Below are 26,087 nucleotides of genomic sequence, written 5' to 3'. Positions count from 1 at the left end.
TCCATTTGTATCACTAAATACTGAAGCAGCTAGCTCTGATTTTCCTCAGAAATAACATAGGTTTTATTTCTCTAGATAATAAGTGGGGAGACACTGAATACATATTCTGCCTGCAGTCTTCATCTCTTCTTGATGTCTTCACATCGTAAATGCAATTGTAACTGAAAATAAAGGCTTTCTTCTCTGCCCTACAATGAAAAATTGGGGAAAAAAATAAAGGCAAATAAATGGACAAATGATTAAACAGAAGAATAATCATAAAGAAAATCGAATAAAGATTAAATATGAAGAAAGGTACAATACTATTCAAACATATGCCTGACAGAAGTGAAGTCAGGCTTACTGTGGTGTCCTTGGAAGAATGGCCTACTTTCTATCCTAATTCTAAGGGAAAGTTTGTTACGTGAGAAAGCTATGTGTTAGAGCTACAATGCAGTTGGTGTGAGTGGCCTTTCACTATGAAAACCAGTATGGCAGGTTTTATTCTTTCTGTAAGAACAAGCACTTGACTTCCCTTACATCCGTCTTTCCACAATTCATCCTCTTAAAGTTGCAGACCCTTATCTTGTCTGTGTAGGGTAATGGCACTCAACAGATACCTCTGGCCAGCTGATAAACTTCATCCTGATTTCTTCAGGTAGAATTGCCATAAGGCTTTAAGGATTACTTCCAATAGCTATTTGAGATTCAAATACAAACAGCAAATGCTATCTCAGAAATCCTTTTTGTAGATATTCCAGATTGCAGGTGCACTTGCATGTGCTCCAACATTTTGTCACCCAGGGATATTTTCCAAGGCGCATGGCAAAGGGCAGGTAATTCAATTTGCTGTGTGGTTTAATAGACAAACTACCTGCAATTTTGTAAACAGACTTCATAATCTATGTTTTAACATGGTTACTTTCCTGCTCTGTGCCTACACTTGAACACACAGTGATTTATGTGATAGCAAGCTTTAGATAATGCTCAAGAAAGGTTTTCTTGTGACAAAATGTAGTTCTCTTACGACAGTTGGTTTCTAGGAAAAGAACAGAGCCAGTTTAAAGTACCTCAGAAGTTAAAATTTCCAAATAAACAATATAATAGATGTAGCCAAATTATGTGTTCAAGAAGCAATTGAACAAATGTGCCCATTTGATCACTTTTCCAATATGGAGTTCAGATTTCTGAATCTAGTTGATGCAATTGATAGCTGGCAGAATTTAGCAATTCTTATCAAAACAATTCCAGGTTTACAAAGCAGTAGCTTTTAAGACTAGGAAAAATGTATTGCAGCAGTTCATAGCCGTAACGAAGTTTAAATGCTCTAACTAGAGGCCATTAGAAATTTTCTGATGACTTAGGTTTCATGAAGTTCACCCTGGGCTTGGATGAACTTTCATCAAATCTAAAGTAGGTGTTCTTTAGGCAAAGCAGATTCTTCCTGGAATAGTGTCCCCAGGGCATGGGATATGGGAAGCTGCAGGCCCTGAGTTTCATGGACCAAACTGGGACCTTTGCATGACCACCATATTTACAGACACTGCTCTATGGCACTGGGCAACTGCAGCCTTCCAGGACATTCCAGTTGATCGGAAATTTGAAAAGACATTATTTTGGTCTGATTTACAAATCAAATGTGAAAAACATAATGATGTTTCCTCTGTGTGTGTGTGTGTAGGGGAAATGAATAAATAAAAAGAAGCTTTGTTTAAGTTCTGGCCAGCTCAAAATCTTAACCAAGTTACAGCATATTGTTGAAGTAATTGTCATTTTAAATAATGTATGATCCTATTTACAAGTGGCAGGAGTGTTGTTTTTTGTGCACAATGAAAACTGATGCAAGTATCTTAGCACACAATAAAAAAGATAAAGATTTGCAATAACAACACAATTGCCTCTGGCTGCTATAGGAGACCCATTTTTACGAATTAGCTATTACATTGTGCCTGTTTATTGAACATCACCAGCAATGTCTGAAATTGTACAAATCTTGTGATGAAACATGACTTCTGCCCAAGGAACTTTTGGGCATCCTCTGATCTTCCAGCCCACTAAAGTAGAAGTGCAATGGGTACAACAGACTAGGGATTTGTCCCCATAGAAATGAGCACTGCATTTCCAGAATGCCTTTCAATGTATCAGTAGCCATTACATCTTCAATAGTAGTGCTGTTTAAGAAATATTTATATTCTTAGAAACTCATCAGCAGGAGAGAATAGCTTGTAGGTCATATTAGCCTGTGTGTCAATATGAAGCCCCCATGAAGCTTCAGCGTCATTTAAAAAAAACACCTGAATGACTGCAGGCTGGTAGCTATCAAAGAATAATTGCTTTCTTAAGACCTTTGTTTCATATGAAGAGTTAGTATTTTACCTGATGTCTAGAGAGACAATGTCTGAGAGGCACTGCCTTTATATTTGACCTTTGTCCTCAGGGCTTTCTCAAAAAAAGATAAAAGATTGAAACAGTTACGGCAAGACTATACTTTCTCACCTAGACATCACCTCACAGAAATATTTCTGAGGTACATTAAAACGATAATACAAAGAAGCTGTTTCTCATTTTGCTAAATCGATTTTGTGGGTTTCTAACATTTATAAGGCATTTAACATTTAGAGAAAATGTTTTCTGTAAAAAAAAAAAAGTAACTTTTTGCATTTATTAAAGGTTACTTCTTCCAAACCACAAATTTAATGCTAAGCCGTGTAATTCTGCTAGCAGAATAAGACTTCACCTTAGATTATCTGTAATTATCAAGTAACTCACAAAACTAAAAATTGTGCAGACATCTGTAGTGAAGGAGACTCTTTTAAATCACCTTGATAATTTCAAGGGCTCTAGAGGCATTTTATTAGGAAATATTATCGCATTCATAGCATTTTTCCCAAGGATTATGCAGATGTTTTCCCTTCTACCATTATTTCTATTTCTGATGTTTAGATCGAGCGAGAAGCAGCATGGTTTCCACAGAAAGTGCCTCCTCAACATATGAAGAGCTAGCAAGAGCATATGAGCATGCAAAAATGGAAGAGCAACTGAGACATGCCAAGTTCACAATTACAGAATGCTTCATATCAGACACATCATCGGAGCAGCTCACGGCAGGGACTAATGACTACACAGACAGCCTGACCTCAAGCACGCCATCAGAGTCGGGGATTTGCAGGTTTACCGCATCCCCCCCCAAACCTCAGGATGGAGGGCGAGTGATGAACATGGCAGTTCCAAAGGCACATCGGCCAGGTGAGACATTACAGGTAACATTTTGGTCTTTTGGGTGAGCATTTCACCCCATGCCTGGGCTGCTTAACAGAAAAGGGTATATCACAAGGAAGAAAGAAAATGCACAATATATCCTGTAACTACTTACAGATAGAATTGTTTTTTGTCCCAGCTAATACAACATTTGAATATGTTTTCCATTATACAGAAAAATTAGGAACTTCAAAATTTAGGAACAGAAAGGGACTGTCTAGACCATCAAGTCCACTCTTCTACAGCTGCAGCCATCAGGCAATAGACCCTTCTGGGATAAATAAGACCATATGGGGACGCGTATGCCTATCTCCAACTCAAACCACCCACTAACAAAACGTGTCTTCCAGCAATACTTTGTGCTTGAGAGCAAAGGTTTGCTATCAGAACAGTTCATAAAGATAGATTGTAGAAGACGTGCTATCCCTTCTGCCTTGAAGCTTGTCAAAGGTGTAATAACCCTTTGGTAGTGTTCTGGAGCTGTTATACTCTCTCTATGACATCTCCTAAAATCAAACTAGGATTATCTAAAGAGGGGAGAATAAAAAATGGAAAAAATTAAGACAGTGCAATAGCTTAAGGGATATGGAGCCTTCTACCTTCAGACAAAGTTAAACCCACTCCAACTTCTTATGGAGTGAAGGTGCCTGAGGGACGTCAATCTATGGGACTCAACCAAATTTCCAGTTCAGAAAAAAAGCTGTTCCTAGTGCTACTCTAGTACACAATTGCATAGGTAGTTTATTTGTGGTACTCTGAGATCAAACACGTTATAAAATCTTCTCGGAAGATTTGTCTGTCTTCGTTACAGAATACATGATGTGACATCGTGGAGGAGGATTGGAATGGGAAAAAGACATATTTGTGTGCTTTCTAATAACATGATTTATTTTATTTTATTTTTATGTAGTATATACATCTGCCAGTGTGGGTGGGGCCACTTTATATATACAGAGAACAGTCAATAGTCTCATATATGTAAAATGAATAATGAATAAACTGTGGTCTTTTGCTCAATATACACCATAAATGGAAAAACAGTTGTTGTGAGGACAAAGGAATGGGAGATAGACAGTGGTATCAGGAAGGTCACTCAAAAGCAGGAGCTGGCACTGAAAAGAAAGCATAGATTATGCTAGAGAAAGCTAAAAGAATAACATGGGAAGAAAAAGACCAAGCAGAAGGTAGAAAGTTATAACACACAAGGCAGGAAATTAGTGTGTCATACAGACAGATAAGAGGGAAACGAAGTAGGAAACAAAATAATGAAAGAAATTACTAATTTCTGCGTAGTCACAGAGTAGAACCATAAACCCAGGAGCTGTAGAAATAGATAAAAATAGGAATACTTTTAATTTCTAACTCAAAAAAGCAAGATAAATATTTGTCCTTGCTCTGCTAAAGGGAAGCATCTGGATTCACAACTAAGTCAAAATTGGAGCCCTCTCCTTCCAGTCAGTCAACAAACATTTTTTATCATTTCTTTAACAAATAGCTTTCTCTCTTCCTTTCATGTTCCAAATACATTATTTATGCATATTTAGTATTTGGAAATATTCTAATATATTCCATACAAAGACGATTTTCTTGAGGGCATACAGCACCAAAATTTGGTCCTTCTACTTGAGTTAAAAGCTTTTGAGGCTGGAACATCATCAGAGCCCCTCTAGTAAATTACAGACTTCTAGCCATCTTTAGCTCTGTTTAAATGGCTTGAATTTTTACCTGCTTTTCTTGATTAGCTTTAGCTTTCCTTTGCAGTAAGGAAATTAAATATATTATGAAATTAATAATTAGTTTCAGCACCTTGAAAATAGATGAGTGTTTCAGTAGAGCAACTTGAATGTTGGCCCATAAATATTGAATGATGTGTTATTAAAGGTTACTTTATGAAGGGCTTTAAACAAAACATATGGGTAGAACAGACGGACTAATATTTTTAGTGCTCACATCAGTGAGGAAGGACTTACTGGCCATCACCCTTCTTTCACCCACCACTTCAGAAGCTCTGCAGAAGTAATTAATAACTCAAATACAATTAATCAAAGTAATTCTGCATTTGGGAAATGGAGAAAGAATTAAAAAGTTAAGGTGTTTAGATTAAGTAGATGAGAACATCTGAGATGAAACACTGGCTGTGCTTCTTTAGCACATCTTTATTCTTCCTTGAAGTCGGTCTTTCCATTCAAGCTAACTTTTACCTGGTTTCATGTGCTTTGCTTTTCTTCTCCCCTAACACAGTCTCTTTCTTGTGCAATGTCACTTTCCAGAACTTATGCCTCCTCCTTCCTAATTTCTGATCTCACTTTTCAAGCTGCCTGTATGCAATAAAAGGTTTAGAGTCTGTAATATGTAGTATTTGTTTTTCAAAATAATCCCCAGCAATTACAAGACAGTCTCAGAAAGACTGTAAGAACAAGTTATTTTTATAAATGGGATATTCTGAAACTAATCTACCCCATGGCAAAGCTGCAACTTTACTCAAGAAAAGTAATGATGGAATTTACTGGTGAAGACTTTGTCAGTCATAACTGACTGAGCTATTACCACACTTATTTCTTAGCTTCATGCTACCATAACTGTTTGGTATGAGCAAGCAAAATGTTAGACCACATGAGGCTTTGCTTCAGAAGACCTTCCTGTGAGTTTCTGAGGGCATCCCAACTCATGCCACTGTTCCCTTGCTTTTCCTGAGCATCTCATAGAATTCTTTTGTACCTGTATAGTCAAGCCTGCTGATCCAGCCACCTGCTTTGTCCAGCACGCAGCATTTGAGACCTCAGGTTGCTCCGAATTGAGATAGTTAATGATTAGGAGTAGGGAACCTGAATTCTTTTTTGGTGGAGGAGGAAAAAGGGTAATCAGGATTCAGTGACTTGTACCCTGGGGGCTGACATCAACCTGCTGTGACATTCCCAACTTCTACACCCTTTCCATTCAGAAATTGAACCAAAACATTTGATCACTTCATCAACTTGAATTATATTTAGATGGCTCATCAGATGTCTAGGCAAGCTTAGTAATTGGTCATTTCTAGCACTATAACTATGAATTAGAACTGTCTTTTCAGAACTTCTACACATTACGTACAACTCTTAACTCTGCAATTAGTAATGCATGATAGTTGATTGCCTTATATTCTAGCCTTCTAAGTCTTCTGATAGACCTTTTCCCTTCCAGTCAGCTGGTGCTGCAGATAAACACTCAGGTCAGCAGTCAGAACTGCCTCTGTCTACTGGATTTCTACACCTTTTTCCTGGCATTTAGTTTACAGAAACAAGAAACAGTTTCATGAAGTCAGCTTAGACATGGGAGCTAAAAATGCAAGGATTTGGCCATGAAAGAATAATGATTTTTTTTTTTTTAACAAAAATAGAGCAATCATAATCGTACATAATGTCACAGAAAATAGTAAATAAGGAAATAAAGTGATTTTGGCATACTGCATCTGAGGCATGCACCAGGACTTCAGAATGATCTGGATATTTGGCATGGTTATTCTTTCACCATTCATACTGCCAAATGTATTACACTGTTGTAGACATCTGTACATTTCAGCTGAAGTTATTCCATCACAGAATCACAGAATGTTTGAGGTTGGAAGGTCCCTTGGTCATTTGGTCTAACCCCACCTACTCAAGCAGGGCCACCTATAGAAGGTTGTCCAGGACCATGTCCAGTAGGGGTTTGAGTGTCTCCAAGGATCCAAACTCCACAACCATGCTGGGTGCCAGAGCTCAGTCACCCTCACAGTAAATAAATGTCTCCTAATGTTCAGACAGAGCCTCCTGTGAGCCTCAGTTTGTGCCCATTGCCTCTGGTTCTGTCACTGAGCACCACTGAAAAGTCTTACCTCTGTCTTTGCACTCTCTCTTCAGGTATTAACATACATTGATGAGATCCCGCCTGAGCCTTCACTTCTCCAGGCTGAACAGTTCCAGATCTCTCAGCCTTTCTCATAGGAGAGATGCTCCAGTCCCTTAATCATCTTAGTGGCCCTTAGCTGGGCTCTTTCCAGTAGCTCCACATCTCTGTTGTACTGGTGAGCCCAGATCTGGACACAGGACTCCATGTGGGGCCTCACCAGTGCTGAGGGAAGCATCACCTCCCTTGACCTGCTGTCAACACTCCTATGGCAAGCCAGGTTAACAGCTGGCCTTATTTGTCATAATGGCACATCGCTGCTTCATGTTCAACTTGATGTCCACCAGACCCCCAGGGCCTTTTCTGAAAATCTGTTTTCAAGGTGGGGGATCCCCAGCATGTACTGATGTTGGGTTGTTCATCCACAGGTGCAGGACTTTGCGTTTCCTCTTGTTGATCTGCACGAGGCTTGTGTTGTCCCGTTTCTCCAGCCTAGGAAGGCTCCTCTGGATGGCAGCATGACACTGGTGTATCATCCACATCTCCCAGCTCTATGTTATCAGCAAACTTGCTGAAGATGCACTCTGTCTCATCATCCAGATCAATACTGAAGGTCTTAAACAGGATCGGACCTAGTATTGACCCCTGGGGTAAACCACTAGTTACTGACCTTCACCTAAACTTTGTTTCCCTAATCACTATCTCCTAGACCTGGCTGTTAGCTGGTTTTCAATCCCCCTCACTGTCTGCTTTTCCAGCCCATAATTCATCAGCTTTTCCATGAGGATCTTACAGGAGACGATGTCAAAAGCCTTAGTGAAGTCAAGGTAGACAATATCCGCTGACTTCCACTCATCTACCAAGCCAGTAATTTCATCACAGAAGGTTATCAGGTTGGTCAAGCATGACTTCCCCTTGGTGAATCCATGCTGACTGCTCCTCGTCACCTTTTTGTTCTTCCTGTGCCTGGAAATGGTTTCCAGGATTAGCTGCTCCATCACCTTTTTCCAGGGATGGAGATGAGGTTGAATGACTTATAGCTTCCTGGGTCCTCGTTCTTTACTTTCTTGAAGATAGGAGTGACATCTGATTTATTCCAGTCTTCAGGCTTTTCTCCCAATCACCATGATAAATCAGAGATTTTTGAGAGTGGCCTCACAATGACATCTGCCAGTTCCCAAACACTTACAGGAGCATTCCATCAAAGCCTATGGCTTCCATTATGTCCAGTTTGCTTAAGTATTCCCTGGCCTGATCCTTGTCCACCAAGGGTAAGTCTTCCTTGCTGCATACTCTTCCACTGATTTCTTGTACCTGGGATTCCTGAAGGCTGGTCTTGCTGGTAAAGACTGAGATAAATAAGGCATTCAGTACCTCAGCCTATTCCATGTCCTGTGTCACTAGGTTCCCTGCTTCATTCACCGGTGGGGCCACATTTTCCTGGCCTTTCTTCTGTCACCTGGATACTTACAGAAGCCTTTCTCATTGTCTTTGACATCCCTGGACAGATTCAATTCTAGTTGGGCTATGACTTTCCTAACCACATTTCTGCACGCTGGGACAGTGTCTCTGTATTCCCTCCAGGTTACCTGTGCCTGCTTCCACCCTCTGTGTACTTCCTCTTTGCGTCTGAGTTTTGACAGGAGCAACTCGTTCATCCACACAGGCCTCCTGGCATTTTAGCCTGAATTTCTACTCATTGAGCTTGGAGATGATCCTTGAATATCAGTCATTTTTCTTAGACATGAAGCTACTTCTAGTTGTCTGTACAAGCATCTGTAAATGTTTTCTGCATCGTTGTCCTGATACCAGGCCAAAACTTCCAAGTATATAGAGAAAGTGTTATTAAAGAGTCTTCAATAAAAATTATTTAAGGAATCACATTTTTCTTAAACTTCTAAAAAGACATAGCTACAGGAAATGGAACAGGAAAGTAAGATTATTTTTTTTAGTTAATTCCTACATTCAGTGTTTTCAAAGCCTGTCTTATGCATCCTTGCGTTCTGATCTTTACAAATCCATAGACAGATTTTTGGAAGAAGATGAGATTATTTGTAGATTTTACTTCAGCATCAACAGTAACATCATTATATTTCCTTTTACAATAACATATTCTAAACCACAAAACAAACTAAAATTGCTGCTTAACAACAGCTTCTGCACAGGTTCCAAACAAATGAAAGACTGGATGCAGAGTCCACATGGGTTTTGGTGGACTTCACAGAGCTGGCAGACCTAACCCTCCCTGGCTTTCAAGCTGCCCCACTGCAGATGGTGACATTTCTCAGTAAGCCATCAGAATAGTAATGTGTCCCAGGAGGCAAGAGAAAATGGAACCAATAGACATATCACAGCAGTAATTTAAACATGTGGGGTAAGTCACATCCTTTAGAAAAGTGGGCCTTCATTTCCTAATCGCTGTGCAGTGTTAATATTCTTCATGGTATAAAAGTGATGTCAGTACATCGTTAGCATTGCATCTTCCCCAACAGCAAAACTCCCAGAAGTTTGGGATTATGATTGCTGTTCTCCTCCCCGCATCTGTCACTAACTGCAAGTTTGGTTAGTGAGATCAGGGCCTCAAGGAATAGGCATACTGGGCAATCATCTCAACAGTATACTAGGTTCTTCCAGATCAAAACTGAGGCACTTTTTCATATTAATATTCAGAAATTTCCCAAAGTTTTCCTGAGAGGTTGACAAATGACTCAGTCCTTCATCCTCCAAAGTTGTCATTCAAATCTTGCATTCAGAAACTGGGTGGGACAGAAACTGGGAAGAAATATACTCTCTTTCTACCTCCCACTGTGCCATCAAAGAGACTGTAACGTAAAAAAGTGGAAGACAATTGTAGAGGTTGGGAAAGTTTTATAATAATCTTTATCTTCTCTGTTTTAAAAATGTTAACCACAAATTAGGTTATCATAACAATTATTCTTAACTGCAATAAACATTGCAGTAGCAGTTTAAAAATATATTCCTGTTATTATAATTTTAAATCTTGCTAATAACCTCAGCCAAGAAGCCTCTTGGTTTTTTTTTCCTGTCTTTACTCCTAAATTATTATGCTTGAGAAAAGAACAGCTATTAACTGGGAAATATTTTGATATTTCTGTGCTTTCCAAGTGCTATTATGTCTTTTTTGTGGACAGACCACTTACTTGTGTCCTCTGGCAATGTAATTTATTCTTGGAAGAAGTAATATCTGACCAGTGCTTGAACAGGGATACCTAGAAAGTTTTCATCAGGTCTCTTGCTATTTGCAGAAACCTCCTTTTCGTAGGGGAACTGCCAAACTCAGACCCCATATTATATTTTTCTCTGTTGATAATTAGCCCTAAAAAGAACTTCTTCAAATATATGACATTATCCTTAAGGGTTATCTTGACCCGGACCAGGTAGAAACTTGTCTGCCTGATGTCATAAAACAGTGCAGGCTCATTTTGACAGTCCCGCTTCCTAGCTTGTTTGGAGATCACATTAATATATAAACCCAGAAGGACTCAGTGCATCTTAGGTACACTTCCAGAGAAGAGATATCATTCACTGGGTATATCAGACTAGGAGATTTTGAAATGCATTTAAAACATCACAAGATTTTGTGTCTCAGAACCTCCTCTACAAACTCCCAGATGATGAAAAAAAAAAAACCCAGCTTGGAAAGAAACCTGCATGTGGGTGGGGAGAAAAGGCAGTCACAGCCAGGCAGACTCTGAGAAAAAGATCTTCCAGATACTGACTTCACAGCCACAAAGATGGCAAGAACATCCCATTCCTCCACAGGGAATCTGAGTGCTTTCCTTGGTCCTTATGCTGGCACAAAGCAGGAGCACCAGTTTTCTAAGCCCTCGCTCCACTGGAAGCATTTTCCTCCTGCTGCCCTTGGGCTTTTGGTTGATGTGCAAGGGCAGAGCTCCATCCTCTGTCTGCCAGCCTTCCTGCTTGACCTCTGTGTCCCAAAGGAGGAGATGTGGCCAGCCACCACCGCCTTCTGGAAGCATCCTGAGGACAGGACAGGCCTACTGTCAGTCAAGCTCTCAGTAAGCAAGTATGGGTACTTCTTTGGTCTGTGTCAGGCACCTGAGTCAAGCAGCCTGAGTCTAGCACCAAGCCTACCGCATATTTACTAGAAAAGAACACTGGTCTAACCTCTCCAGCTTTGCTGAATGAGCAAGTTCTTTCAGTATTCAGGATGCTTTAATTAGCATTCTTGACCCAATTTACAAATTTCTTGCTGCTTTGACTAATCCTGCTGACTTGAACGGCAAAGTCTTAGCTTGTAGACAAGACTTAATCTACAGAATGCAAGTACTTTATCAACTAACTATTTACAAAGGTCCCTTAAAATAAGTCTGGATATTATCTGCAGTGCATAAACATTATTTTAAATACCCATGTCAAGAAACAACTCTTCTTTTCCAGTATTCAGTCACCACAGCTAAAAATAAGCTGCTTAGCGTGGTAAGAAAAATGCTAACCATGCACTAATAGAAAGCACAGTGTATTTCCAATGTCAGCCCTGTAACCCGAGATGAGGAGTTGTGAACTCTTTTCCACTGATCTATGAGTTGAAGGTTGTAGGAGTTATTTCCCTCCTTTACTCGATGCAGACAAGTGCAACATAGTGATGGAGTCTATTTAGATAGTCTATTTGTATTGAAAAGTTGCTGACAGCGCTCTGTAAGCTGTAGCAGTAACTGAATCCAATAGAAATTTGGCCACTGGGGATTCAGTAATGGCTGGGACTCTTGACTTAGAGCGTCAAGTTCACCTTTTGCCTCCTTTTCCCATGCCAATTGTATTAATCTGCATTGACTGAAAATGGAATTGTACAGTTCCACAGTTTCCAGAACCAAAACTGAATTTCTTGAATATACGGGGGAATCTATGCTTGACCTCGTTTTGTTCAGAAATGTCACAGCAAATTACGAAAAGGCTAACATAGGGATCATTTTCTTTTTTTAGTTCTACACTTGCACTATCTGGTTTCAAATACAATAGAATAAACATATATAAATATATATGTGTATACATACTGCATATATAGAGTGTATGTAGAACAAAGAAGTTGCCATCCTGACTCCATAGCTGGAGACCAGGCACAAATAACAGGCTGGTGGGAAAACAGCAAGACAGGCAGAACAGTCGTAAGTGGGAAAAAACCCTTCTTTTCCATGTTCTTAACTGTAGTAAATACTCTTAAAATGTATGTTAACTTACTTGTATGTATACTTACTTAAACATATGTGACATATTCTGAAATTGCTCCCCTAGATGAGCGTCTTTAATATTTCCATATTAAATACTCCTGTGCCTGGAACACCACCTTTTTATTTTCTATTGCTCTGTCGGAAAACTAGGAACAGATCACAAAGAGACAGACTGTGCCATTGGCTTCTTATCATAGAAAAGGCACATTGGTGATGAAAGTAAATTGCCTTTATCCTGTCTCAGGGTTTATTTCTGTGGAGAATCAGGAGCTTTTTCTTCTGCTGCTGTGAAAAGCTGAATGTTCTACAGGGGTGAAATACATTTAATTCCGCATGTAATTTGACGTGACCACATACTTGAAATCACTGGCTTGCATTATTTTTCTGGTGGATTTACAGAGAGGAAGGTTCATATTGCAAGTTTTTTAACTTGCCAGTACAACAAAAATGAACCTAGAAACAGGCTCATGTCAGAAGCTAAAATACTCTGAGATCAGAAAGGAAAACTATCATTTGTGTGAATCATGACGTTAAGCTGGGCAGCTGTTTGATCACAAATACAAAGTTTCTGTGCAAATTTAATGTGAAGATTCCATCTTAGGTAGTGTATAAGATGTCTGGAAGATTAATTGATGATAAAGGTAATTTAATTTTTTTTACAACTATCATCTATGGATCAGTGGTGTTAGGAAGATTTTTGGGGTTTTGTTTTTTGTTTTGTTTTTGGTTGTTTTTGTTTTTGTTTTGTTTTGTTTTTAATTAGAAGAAATAACTGGCACCAGTTCCTTAAGAACTCTGTAAGGAGTGTGTGGCAGCATAATTATCTTTTCCCGTTGCTAATTTATTTGCTTTTTTTATTTGAAAATTAACATTGGCTTTGGAAAAGTACAGTGTCTAAAACTGTGCTGGTTTGTGATAAATACTATTGGTGCTTTTTTCCTTTCTTCTAGATTAAAAATTGCATGTTAAGGGAAACACCCTTTCAAGAATGCGTATTTCCTATCTTCTTATTACAAAGTCTTTCTTACTAAAAGTGATATTTTTGAAAAAATTGAATTTAATTTTGTTTTTCTAAAGCTGATTATTTGCTTTGTGGTTTTTTGTTGTTATTTTTTTTTCATAAGATGCAACTATTAAAATAGACTACCCATGTTTTCTGTAGGTTTGGAGGCAATGTATTCAACTGTAGTTAGTGGAGAGTTTTATGCCTAAAGCAAGGATTACATTTATCAGTAAATTTTCAGCTGCTTTTATGCGCTTACAGTCATAAATGCAATATTAAATTTCTAAAACTACCAGCAAATGTTCCATATCAAACCAAAGATGCTGTGTCCACTTCAATTAAAATAATAGATTTGTAGAGCAGTTAAGAATCCCTATCTTAAACCTCACTTCTACAAAAATTAGGTTTTGCCTGCTCATGCCATTTTAATTTTGAAAATGTCGAAGCATTTCACCTTAATAGTGTTGAGAAACAGTTTATGTGATTTTTGCATGTCTGCCCAGGGTAACCAGAAGCAGTTGTTTCCATATAGGCAAGAACTGATCTAGCCTTGCTTTAAGGTCCTTGAGGTCATCTACAGCTGTTAGTGCTTTAACGGACTTCTCATACAGCAGGCTCTGCTGGCTTCCTCTGTGCCAAGAGGACCTGAATGTAATCGGAGATCTGTAGGAGAACAGAGAGACTATGGCATCGAAAAATGTAAACCAAACCTTACTTGCAAGAAAGGCCACGCTTGTGCTATCTTTTGAAAGCAAAGTAGAAATGGGTATCACTAGAGAAACAAACTTTTGTTTTAACAGTACATTCTTAATCTGACCATAGTGATAGTCTTTGCCATCCATGTAGAGGCTTCTTTATATGCTGGCCTTTAAAGCACAGCTGTATGTACATGCGGAAGTATTTCAGTATTGTTCAACTTTTCGTGCCAGCATGCCTTATTTAAATGTGAGAGCTGAACTTCTGGTCCTAGTGGATTAATTAACAAAAATGCAACGGTGCACCTCATCAGCATCACTCAGGTGATTCAAACTGATGGACATGTGGAGACCGAGTTACAGTAACTCATCCATGAATAGATCTTCAGCAGAGTAGCAGCGCAGCAGCTGCACTTACATTCGTTTCCTTGTTGAAGCCTGGCCTCCCGGTAACTGTTAGTGTCATGCTCACCCATCACTTTGACACAGTCAGATTTAGCTGTGAGTTCACGGGTATGGTGCAGAGCCTGTTGAGGTTGACAGAGTGGCCTCCACTGATTTCACTGAACCACAAGTATGGTTTGAACTCCTCACCTCTCCCGCCTCTGTGCTGAAGCTAGGCTCCCAAGATGTCCCAGGAATAAACCTGTGAAGGATGCCAATTTCCATGGAGTCACAACGGAGTTACCCCTCAACTGAAGTGATGTATAATTGAACAGTTTCTGTTCACTGCACCCAGGATTGGCAAACAAGTCTTAAAGCGCCAGCATTGCTGACTGGAGGCACCTGAGCAAGAGCTGCTGCGTGGCTCTCCTAGCTCAGCCAGTGGGCAGGAGAGGGCTGTCTCAGGGCATCCTTAAAAATGTATGAAGCAGCTTGCGTGACAAAGTGACGGAAAGGCAGAGCTCCCGCACTTTACTTTTCTATCATCATTTCATTATTTATTAACAATTTTTCTGACTTTAGTTTTGGAGTGCATATTGATTTACACGGTGAGGCCTCTTACAAGATTTTATAACTTAGAAGTTGCATTAAATCCTAACAGAAAGGCCTCGGTTCTGCAGGTGCACTGGCCCTGTGAGGCTAACATCCACTTGTCATCTCCACAGGGTCTAAATCTATTCGGCCCCTGGCATTAATCAGTTTTTCCTTCCTTATACCACCAGCTCAGCAGCACAGAGGCCCTTAAAAATATGTCAGTTCTCCTTAAAGTTACTTCTGAAAGATACAAAGCATCTGACAGGTCTTTTAATAGTGCAGCACTATATGAGAGACCAAAATTTTGCTTAGAGAAATACAAATCAAAAAGATGCTTCAGTTCCTCTTTTGTTAGACCTTTCAGGAGGAGGTAATAATGCGATAATCAAGTCTCCTGGCATTCAGTTAGACAGATGTGCAGTGTGTTATGTTGATGTAGTACAGATGTATGATCTCGGTTAAACTATAGCAGTCATGCTTTTGCATTAAGACACATTGATTAAGGACTTTTTCTTGGAATTAGAAGGCTTAAATCTAAATAAAAAAATTAATCACTGTTCAGAAAAATGATCCACATTAGTTGGAATCCTCATTTTCAGTCACTTAAACTTAATCTCCAGGAAGTATAAATCAATTTATAGTCTTCCTGAAGTCAATATAGCTACCCTGATTTATACCAGTAGCAATTTTGGCTCCTGAACTACAGTTTTGCTGATACTCTGGTGTTTCTTAAGAGAGAATTCCAATGATTGTAGGCAACAGCAGCTGTTGCTTTTGTTTTGTTGCATGAAACATATCTGGTATTTTTAATGCTTTTATGAAAATGCCAGTTTTAACAGACCACAACATGCAACATTTAACTAGGTGTTATAGATCCTCAAATTATCTATGAGGGTGCAGTTTTCATGGAGAAAGAAAACTGAAACTTACCAGTTACAAAGCACAGCCCTGCAGGGATGATAGGGAATTTTGATTTCTCTGTGTAGAAATGGGAAGCTTGGCATATTTTTCCAAAGTGTTTCAGCTGTTTCCCATCTATGTGATCACAAACATAAACTGCAAAGACATGCTTTTATGTCATCTGCTGAAACACCGTGAGAAGCCTAAAAGATGTAATGGCATGAAACAAAGCCACGAAGGGCAGGTTAGGAGCTGAAATGCATCCAGGCTCGTCCTTGGCCTTGTTTACATTTTGCGTTCAGCAGGTTTAAAAGTGTCCCCCAAATGCTGAGCACGTCAATCATTTTTCTTGAGCAGCCAAGTAGAGGTTGAAGCTACTCTGTGAGAGCATGAGCCTGCTCTCCCAGCAGCTTCTTCGTTAAGGAGAAAGCTGTGCCCTGCATGCTCCCGCCTTCCTTTGCCCTTCTGCCGCTCGGCTGCTCACCAAGACCATAATCTAAGGGAGTGCGTGGAACTTTTGCCTTTTATTCTGGATCACCTTACAGAATTATTAAATCTAGTTTTTGTGTGGGAAAAGTGGGCTTAGAAGTAACCTGTGAGCTCCTGAACTTGCTAATGGTGTGCTCCTGTTGACTGAGTGAGGTGCGGCTCCCATTCATTTCAGCAGTCAGTAATCTGTGTGGGGAAATTTCACCTCCATTTCCATTACCCATCAATGCTGGCTGTGGAGACTGGAGCCCTGTTATTCAAACCATCCTTCAGAATTTTTTTATTGTTCAGTTGTGGCATTTTAATGCAACATTTACAAGAAAATAATAATTATAAAACAAAGAAGATTGGAAAGGCAGTTCCACACTGAACATATCCTGGGGGAGTGGAAATCGTAACAAACACAGGCATAAACTAAAGCCCGCCTACTGCTTTCATTCTCTTCATTCCATGATCCTCCAAGTTTCCAAGAAGTATCCACCTAACCCTTCAACTGGGTGCTGAGTCAAGGGAGGCACCAGCTGCTCCTCTCCCCACTTTGGGGCAGGAATGACTCTGCATCTGGAAAGGATCCCCTTGCTCCCATTTGCAGCCAGTCACTTTTCCTGGCTAACCAGGCAGGAGGGCAGAGCCGGTTCTGAGCTCTTCACTGAGGCACCACAACGCTGAGACCTGTATCAGCCAAGCAAGGAGGTGCAGGACTGATCCTCTTTACCTCCCTGCTTGGCTGAGCAGGACACAGGATCAAGGTAACCAAAGAGTTGGTGTTATTGCTCATTAAGTGTATGTATAACTGATGTTACAGTGTGCTGCAAGCCTTGAAGGTCTGACTCTTAGCCTGCTGGGGTGGGAATGATTGCAGCACAGTGCAGACTGCTCTGCAGGTTCTGTGCAGGACACATGGACAGTGAGGGAGCACCAGAGGGTTTCAAACACTGACAGCAGAAATTGTAAGAAATGTTATTGCTGCTATCAGTCTGGCTATAGATCAAGCTGCTGCTAAGAAAGCTTTGCCTGCTAGCTTTTAATGGTGTGTCAGTTTTGGAAGTGACAAAGACCTCTGAACATCACTTGTGCTCTTTTTTTCATCAGACCTCTCACCTTAGCCTTGCAAATCCTCTACCCTTTCTTTTTTTCTAACATAAGCTTTTCTTAAAGGAAGTCTGTTTCCTAAAAAGAAGCCTGTATAGGCAAAGGCTTCACTGATGTATTTACTGTGCTAGTGAGCTGGAAAACCCCACTAAACTTTTTGATCAGCATAAACCTGAACTTAAATCTGTCAGCAGCTCTGTCACCCTTGGTTCCTTTCAAAGGAAAGCACAACATCCCATCAATGCTTCCCCTTCCAAATTCAGGACAAGACAAGAGATGCCCAGCATAGTGGTCTTTGCCGGCCCTTGAACACCCTCCAGCACTGCACAATGTCATGAAGAGTTTTATACTAAGGTCCCAAATCAACATAACTACATCAGCTAGGCACCTTACCTGTGCTAACAAAGCGGTACAATTCAATTCTGGCATGATCTCTGATCCCAAGTGCATCCTTAAGCACTTTTTTACCCACTCGCCTGTTGAAGTAAGCTGTGCGAATGCCTTGTTCACCCAGTCTTATCCTACCTTTGTTAAATAAAATGTCCTGTCATAGTCACCAATCCTACTTTATAACCTTTTCTAACATGAGGTCTCAAATAGCATGGAGCTTCCTTCACGTGGGAACTGAAACTTGAAAATCATCATCATTGAGGGTATCTGTGTTGGAGTGTTGTGAAGGCAAATTGCTTTTGCTTTAGTGGAAGTTATGATTCATGAGAAAATGTATACGGCTATCATAATAAATAAAAATAAATGCTCCCTTTTTGGTAGAATGTGTTGCTTATGGTAAATATCAGAGTAAGTTACTTTTAGCACTTGTTTACAAATATTTATTGAAGCTAATATTTTCTTAAATTTACTGTACTAAATAATTCATTAGAGGGTTTAATTCATTAGAGGGTTGGCCACTCAGAAAAAAAAGACTGAGGTAGCTCTGGCTTAAATTGCTGCATTCAGATTTGACTGGATGTTTACTGTTTGTGTACAAACTCAATGTTCCTAAATACAGCAAATTTCTCTTTTTAAAAAATGCATCAGAAAACTATAGTTTTGCATGAATGCATGAATTATTTAACATGCTCATTTGCCATGTTCATGCACTTGAAAGGTTTGCTTTCATTACTTATAAGGCACATACACAGCTGAAAAGAGGTAATTAGAGCATCAAAGGCAATGAACCATCCTGAAACTTCATAATGCTTTGCCTGAAAAAGATCATCATTCAGCTGAATAGGAAGAAACAAAAAAAAATGCCTGCACAGTTGTATCCAGAAGGATGAGAACAAAAGTCTTTCCAGGTAGCTCTATATTTATGGCAAGAGGCTTTTAATCTTCTCATAAATACCTTCAGAACTGATGTAGGAAAGGCCAAAGTGAACCCCTGTGGTTACATTTCAAAGCCTGTGTTTTCAAGTCAGAAACACATTAGTGCTTATAAATGAAAGACTTTTTTCATCCTATGAGACTGTTTCAATCCTAGTAAAGAAGAAAAAGTTCCATTCTCAACATTTTTCTTTTCCAGTTATTTTAATAATCTGCTTTGTTTTATAAACAGTTGCAGGGAAAGATGCTTCTTGCAGATAAGAAGGAGCAGTGGCACTTTCTATGATAGGAAAATGTGTACATCATATCAAATAGAGTGCTCTGTGTAAGCCATGTCAGAGATTGTGCATTGTGTATCCAGCTTTGGAGAACAAGTTACACTCTCTGGTTTCTCATTACCGCAATCCTGTTGGAACTTCGCCCCCAGACATTTAGAAAATTGCAGTAAAATGACTGCATATTGTTTACACAGATTATTGACTATGCTTTCTTATGTAGATTTAGGGAGGAAAAAAAGGCATTTTTTTACATAGACTGAAGGTCTTAAATACACATGAGAAATGTCTAGACAGCAGCTTCATCTCTATAAGGTTCAACACTCGTATTTTTTATAGTTCATGCATGTCCATCACTCTCAAGAAGTAGCAATGTGTTGAGATACAGAAGTGGCTCTCTGAGGCAACCATGGGGGACTGCCAATGAGCCATGCTCCAGCTTCTGCTCCACACCGGCTCCTTCCTGGAAAGTCGACCAGAAAATGCAGTAGTAAGAGAGAAGGCATGTGAAATGACCTGGCTGGTCTTAATAAAGCAGTGGGCATTGTGCCACCTGGCAGCAGGCTGTCATTGCCGGTGTTAAGGGTGACAGACATCTTCAGGAGAAGGCCTGTTCTTGCGGGAAGTAGGAATGGGGGTGCAGTGCAGAAAACTGGTCCTCTTCTGCTGGGGCTGAGGGACCCCTATTTCACATGGGGGGCAACTGTGGGAGCATGAGAGGAACTGCCTTCTGTCCCCAGCAATCTCTCCCCACCTCTGACGAGAGGGAAATATAATACTTAGGTATTATAGTTAGTCATAAAGTTTTCACGCCTACTCTTGCAATCTCAGAAGTGTGCTTCACTGCCCGCCTTCGCTGGGGCCCTGACAGTAATAACCTACACCTGAGGCAGCCAAACGAAGGCCCTCACCACCTTCGTTAGCGGGCAGAGACAGGTATGTGGGGGCAGCATCATTTGCTCCTACACTCTTGTCTCTGCCCCATGGGGAGGAGTGGGTAGCGATAAAGCTCCTTATTTAGGATACTGCAATGCTGCAAAAGATACAGCCACAGGGAGCAAGTGATACAAGCGTTTCCCATCCAGGCTGTATCCTCCCTGCAGCGCGCAGGGAATGGTCTTTGAAGAAAACTGCCCCCACAACTGCATTTTGGAAGGACTTGGTCCAAAAGGGAACCCAGCAGCAAAGTAATGGGATGCAGTGTGGGCGTCCAGGGCATTGGGATCTGGGCACCAAGGGGTCAGCAAAGCTGTTGGGCAGCATAGACGTACCCATGGGCATCTCAGTTCAATGCCTGTAGTTAAGTGGAGCGAGTGGGTGCCTGCCTGTGCCTGCCAGTTCATGTGTCCGTATCCTGATGTACTTTACTCCAGCAGCAGGTACGCTGCTGTCTCAGCTGAAATAGGTCTCATACACAGAATGCGTTTGGCATGAAAGGTACTGTAGAAAAATAAGGTAAATGAGTAAAACAAATTGTCGTTACCACAATTAATTTTTCAAGTGGCAATCAGTATGATTATAAGCACAAACCTCCCCTCTCTCTCCAACCTTACATAAATGTTGCCGCATTGCATGTCATCTTGAGATACGTACATCTTATTCTGTGGGGGTTAAATACTATGTACCATGCATCTCTGTTGGAGATGTAGCTAGAATAAAACATATGGTGTCAGACAGTGTCTGGGGGATTTCTGTAGGAAAAAGCAGTCATTCTGTCCAAATGGAGCTTCTCGGCAATTCTCTCCCTGTGACCTGAAATTATGGATAGAGCAGATGCTGTTAGTCTTTTAGGTAAGATTTGCAGTGGCTTGATTTACATGAGAAATCAAAGGACCTGTTTTATTTTAGAGCATTGGACAGCTTTTAGCTTGGTTAGGAAAAACAAAATTGCTATACATTGTTTTATTATGAAGAAATGCTTTCCTGTTCTATTGTTTATGCCACTGGCACAGGTCAGCCTTAATTTCTGCTGCTGTAAATAGCTCACGTAGACAGAGGTGTAGTAGTGGCAAGAGTCTTCTATTTTAAACATTCAGGATGCATCCCATGTGTAGATGACTGTCTATAGAAGAGACTATGGTTTTGATATGAGCCATGAAAAGGAAGCTATATACCTGCAGAGGCCTGTAAAGAGGGGGGAATACTGTTCTTCAGTGCACTCATAACAGTGCTTTTTTTTTTTCATATATATGTGAGGTTACACCATCAAATACTTTCAGCAGGGAATGTCATTATGTCCCTGATTGCCTCTCATTTCCTTGAAGTACCTTTATGAATGCCTAACAGGCAGGCCTAGAATAAATAAGCCAATCTAATTTCTGTAGCAGGTCTAATACATGTGAAGATAAATGAAAGGTAACATTCACCCCTGCCTAATTCCAGGCAGAAGGTCCAAGACACCTGTTTGAATTCAGTAGCTTTGCAAAGGCAAATCCTCTGGACTGAGTAGGCTGCCATCACCAGGCTCACATAGAAATGCCCAGGAATCAGGGGAAATAATGAGTAAGGGGTTTCCTTGACAATACAGAACAGAACGGAGGGTTGATGCAAGAGCTAGGGTGCCAGCCCCCATGCATTTTCTTGCTCAAAACAGTGGCATATTGATGGCCATAGTGGAAACAAATCATTACTGATTTAAACACAATGGCAGGTAAATGCCACTATATTAGGACAAGAATCTTCTTGTGTTTTATTCAGAAATCTCTTCAAAACTATAGCCTAACCACTGATGCATCCATTTTAAATGATTTGGTTATTCTACTCTAGACTGGGGGTCATCAATTGCAATTGTGAAGGGTTTCATTTAAAATGGAAAAGAAGAAAAGGAAATCTACCACCTCCACATTTTCCACATTTTTACAAATGAAAACTGAGACCTTTTCTGTTAAGATTTTGTGAAAAACGTCCTGGTCTTTTCATTTTGTCTTCTTCATGCTGTGAGTGCTTGTAAAAGACATAGCACTTCTTATTATAGTCATTCTATTATAAAAACAAATATCAATAGTGAATTCTTATGGGTCTGCCCAGAAGGAGGTTGTTGACTCTTGACTCTGTAAGATCATGGCATAGTAAATGGCTGACCAACAATATATCAACTACAAGTGCTGCAGCTGGATTGATTACAGATACTCCTCTTTGGTGGCCAAATCCAGCACCTTGACTCCCCCAGCCAGTAGGTGAACATAACACAGCACATGACCGTAAGTAAGGACTTATTTTTCACTTTTGCCTCTGCAGGTGATCTCATGCATTTGCCACCCTACCTTAGGATGGATTTTTTATTGAACCGTGGTGTGCAGGGCACGAGCAGAGACCTGGGTTTGGGGCAAGCCTGCTTGGAGCCGCAGAAAAGCCGAACCTTGAAGCGTCCCACTGTCCTGGAGCCGATACCCATGGAGACATCCTCCACAAGAGAAGTACAGTCATGGCAACCTGGTGCTGTGGCAACGTTACCTCAGCGAGAAGGAGCTGAGCTAGGACAGGCAGCAAAAATGAGCAGCTCCCAAGAATCCCTGCTGGACTCCCGGGGCCACTTGAAAGGAAACAATCCCTACGCAAAATCTTACACCCTGGTATAACAAAAAGAGCATGGCTGGACAGTGGCTGTAAATATTTACACTGAAAAAAAAATCCAATGAAAGCTACCTTTTTTTTATTGAATTCCAATATTTATAATTAAAGAAGAAGATTGCCAAAATATTTGACAAAAAAAAATAATAATATGAACAACAGACAGTGCAAAGACTCTCTTGCTTTTTTTCTGTCTGAGTGTGAGCTTCATCTGACTGGACATCTGAATTTTTGGGTAAAAGAGTCCAGTTTTCTGATCTTCACAAGCGTTTGTTTTTACTGATTTTCTACGAAGTGCATGGAGACTTAACTAAAACATTTTAACTGGATGTTCCATCAGACAAGAATCAAAAGGGAAAAAATCACAAAAAAAAAATCACCCTATTTGTGAGTTCAGCAGGAGCATTGATTTGGAAAAAACAAAAAGTCTTGTCATGTTTGCACTTTTTTTTTAAAATTAGAAAATGGGTCCTTAATTGTTTTTTGTTGTCAGTTAGGATGAGTGATGTCAATGGAGTGAGGGGGTTGATTTGTTTGGGTTTTTTTTTTAATATTAATTTAATGAGACACTCTTTGCATTTTGTCTATGCGAAATAAAAGGGTCTTCTGCCTTTATTTGTGACGTCTGCTTCCATTGCCTTCTGCTGTACTTGGTTTTCCGTAAGTGTAATAGCCATGTCAGAACAGCACTCTGAACAACGTCTTCTTGTACCTTGGGCAGAAAAGGAAAGGAGGGTCATACCTTTAGAAAAAAACTGGGGTTCACTTACCTACACCTTTTTTTACTACCATGGGGCAAAGACCCAGAACGACACAAGTCCCGAGTGCTCTGGATCAAACTCACCTGGGACTCTCTGCATTCACTTTATCTGCAACCAGGAGGCTTTTGATCAGCTTCAGTATTTTTTGGATCAGAAGAAATGTGTTGATGTTACTTTACTTATTCCTTAGGAATGGACCTTTAGTCCGTTTGGGAGCAGTATTCACAAAAGTTAGTCACCTACGTAAGGATTGGGGGGGAAAAACGGCTTTTCCCATAATGGGAGAAAGGGGAGGAAAAAGTTATCCCTGGTCTAAGATCAATGTGGCTTTCTTTAGAGAAAAAATACCTTTTTACAGCGGAGCTGTCAGCTCATATTACTTTGTTGCATCTTTTGATTACATGAGAAGCAATATTGCTTGGTTTATACAAAGCATAAATGATTGAATACTACAGTTGGTGGGTTTAATGTAACAACGTTTGAGCTGCCTTGCTAAGTGCCTCCTTGTGTGTGTTCTGGCTACCTTCATGTGCCCTGACCAAGAGAATATGGTGCAGAGCATCCCAGATTAGCGCTAACATGAACACCCTGTTCAGCACTGGCTGGAAATATTAACTGAAAGCAATAAAATTCAGTACACTTGAGCAGGCTGAGAACCTCCTGCAATTTCGCTGGCTGGTGACAGTGTGGGCACTGCTAATTCAAGTATTTCTGCGCCGTGCTCAATTCAAGTTGTTTTAAAATAGAAAAAATGCAGTTATGTATAATTGTTTCATAACTATTATTAATGTAATTATGCTTTCATAAGGGCACTAAGTTAGCAAAGTACTTAAGTGTCTTGAAATGAATCAAGTTGTACTTGCATCCTTAGCTCTGTCAAGCCTAAGTGCTAAAGTTCTGCAAAGTCCTACAGAAGCAGCCAAATGAAGACATCCTGGAGGTATGAGCTTCTTAAAGACCTGCAGAGGAGTGCTGATACGTCACTCGGACAAGGAGCCATTTCTTACCTAGTCTGCCTGTTTGACCAATATGGTGATAAAGCACATTAAAAAAAAGACACCACCAAAAAAAACCCTGAACAAAAGAACCAACACCCAACCTTTTACCACCATTAAAAAAAAAAAATTAAAAAATTACCCATGAAGTATTTTCAAATAGAATGTAAAAACTATATGTTGAAAAACAATTTACTCATTTGCTTTGGTTTGTTGTGTTGGTTTTTCTCAATAGAGAAATATTTTGCTAATAAGAACCTAATTTAAACATACAGAAAGAAATTACTATTTCCCATTGAAAAACTCTACAGAAAACTAAACTTTTGTTGAAGATTTCATTTTGGGGCAATTCAGTTCTTTTTGATTCCCACAAGAGTCTTTCTGCTGTGCTCAGCTTGAGCTAGATGAGGCATTAGTACTGCATTTGCACATAAAAAATTATTTTCTGACTAACATTCAGGAATTTTGAGTCTCAGGCCACTTTCATCTTCCATTCAAGCTTCTTTCTCATCGTCTGAAAAAAGGTGAAAAGCTTTTGGGAAAAATTGAGGTTTGATCCATTTGTTCCTGTGGCTCTTGGCTGCCCTCAAGCATAGGGACGGTGGTCCTGTGGCTGCAATCCCCACCAAAACTTACTTTCAGTGACAGGCAAGAATGAGTGTGCAATGGAGGGAGGACATACATACATTTTAATGTGGTGACTGGAAATATTCCAATATCTCCCTAAATCTGTGTTCAGCTGACAATCTGGAAGGTGCCAACTGTCGTGACTTAACAAGACTCTTCATTTGTATTCAGTATGCCTGGTAATATTTATCCTCCTTATCATGTGAAGATGCCTTTGGGGCCCCCATATTCAAAGAATTTCATGGCAAGTCTCCTGCTGATTAAAATCAGAGTGGAACTGGGCTGTTTTTTAAGACGTGGAGGCTCAGACCTGCAGGGTGTCTGGCTTTGTGCCCTGGATCCAGCCAGCTCTTCAGTACGCATAACTATAAATGCGTATGGTCCCCCCAGCTTGAGCGTTTTATCGGCTTTTGAATCTCCAAAGAGCACTGGAGCGGTAGAGCTAGTTAAACATGTAACAAAAGCTTTAAACAAGCGCCTGTCCTACTCTCCTCTAGTCAAGGTTCTCAGATCAATACAGCTGGGAGCAGTCAAGTCCCCCCAGGATACACTGGTTCACAGGACCAAGATGAGAGAAAATGTGCTGATGTGTCTCTACCAGCACCATTTTAAAAACTTCCCTGTAAAAGAACCATCAAAATCCAAGGATCCTATATATCTGCATCTTGGCATGTGTTATAGTTCCCCCATTGCACCAAATGCCACCTTGGAAAATATTTGTGAAAGTGAAAATAGTTGGCATCAGCATGAGGTCTCAAAAGACAAGCCCTAAAGTACCATAACATCAAGGTATCCGTGCAGGCACATCTTGCACAAAATGGCAACTCCACCTTAGTCTTGAGGGTGATGAGACACTTCAAACAATGAATTTAAGAGCTAAAATTCTTCCCTGTCTTGTCTGCTAAAAATCACACCTCCTTAGAGAGACTCATTCTTTTTCACATTATACTTTTCCCCATGCCTCAACCTCAGCTAACCCTTTAATGATTCACAGATAGTAATTAACTCTCTTTTTGTCTCAAATGAGTTAGCAACTCCCTCACTCCTGCCTTTTCTAAGAACCTTTTT

The 26,087-nt window shown here is 40.1% G+C and overlaps 1 protein-coding gene across 1 annotated transcript in view; it reads left to right on the top strand.

The window, feature by feature from the left end:
- Nucleotides 1-23,251, top strand: part of DSCAM (DS cell adhesion molecule) — a 470,381-nt gene extending 447,130 nt beyond the window's left edge. Inside the window, exons 32-33 of the mRNA XM_056328736.1 lie at nucleotides 2,923-3,225; nucleotides 22,304-23,251. Coding sequence (XP_056184711.1) covers nucleotides 2,923-3,225; nucleotides 22,304-22,644 — 644 coding nt within the window. The 3' untranslated portion in view covers nucleotides 22,645-23,251. The remainder of the gene's footprint in view (nucleotides 1-2,922; nucleotides 3,226-22,303) is intronic.
- Nucleotides 23,252-26,087: the final 2,836 nt, after the last annotated feature.

The sequence above is a fragment of the Falco biarmicus genome, chromosome 2 (genome assembly GCF_023638135.1).
Source record: "Falco biarmicus isolate bFalBia1 chromosome 2, bFalBia1.pri, whole genome shotgun sequence".
NCBI classification, from domain to species: Eukaryota; Metazoa; Chordata; class Aves; order Falconiformes; family Falconidae; genus Falco; species Falco biarmicus.
Note: the sequence above shows the minus strand (reverse complement) of the source record. Positions and strands in the feature narration are given on the sequence as shown.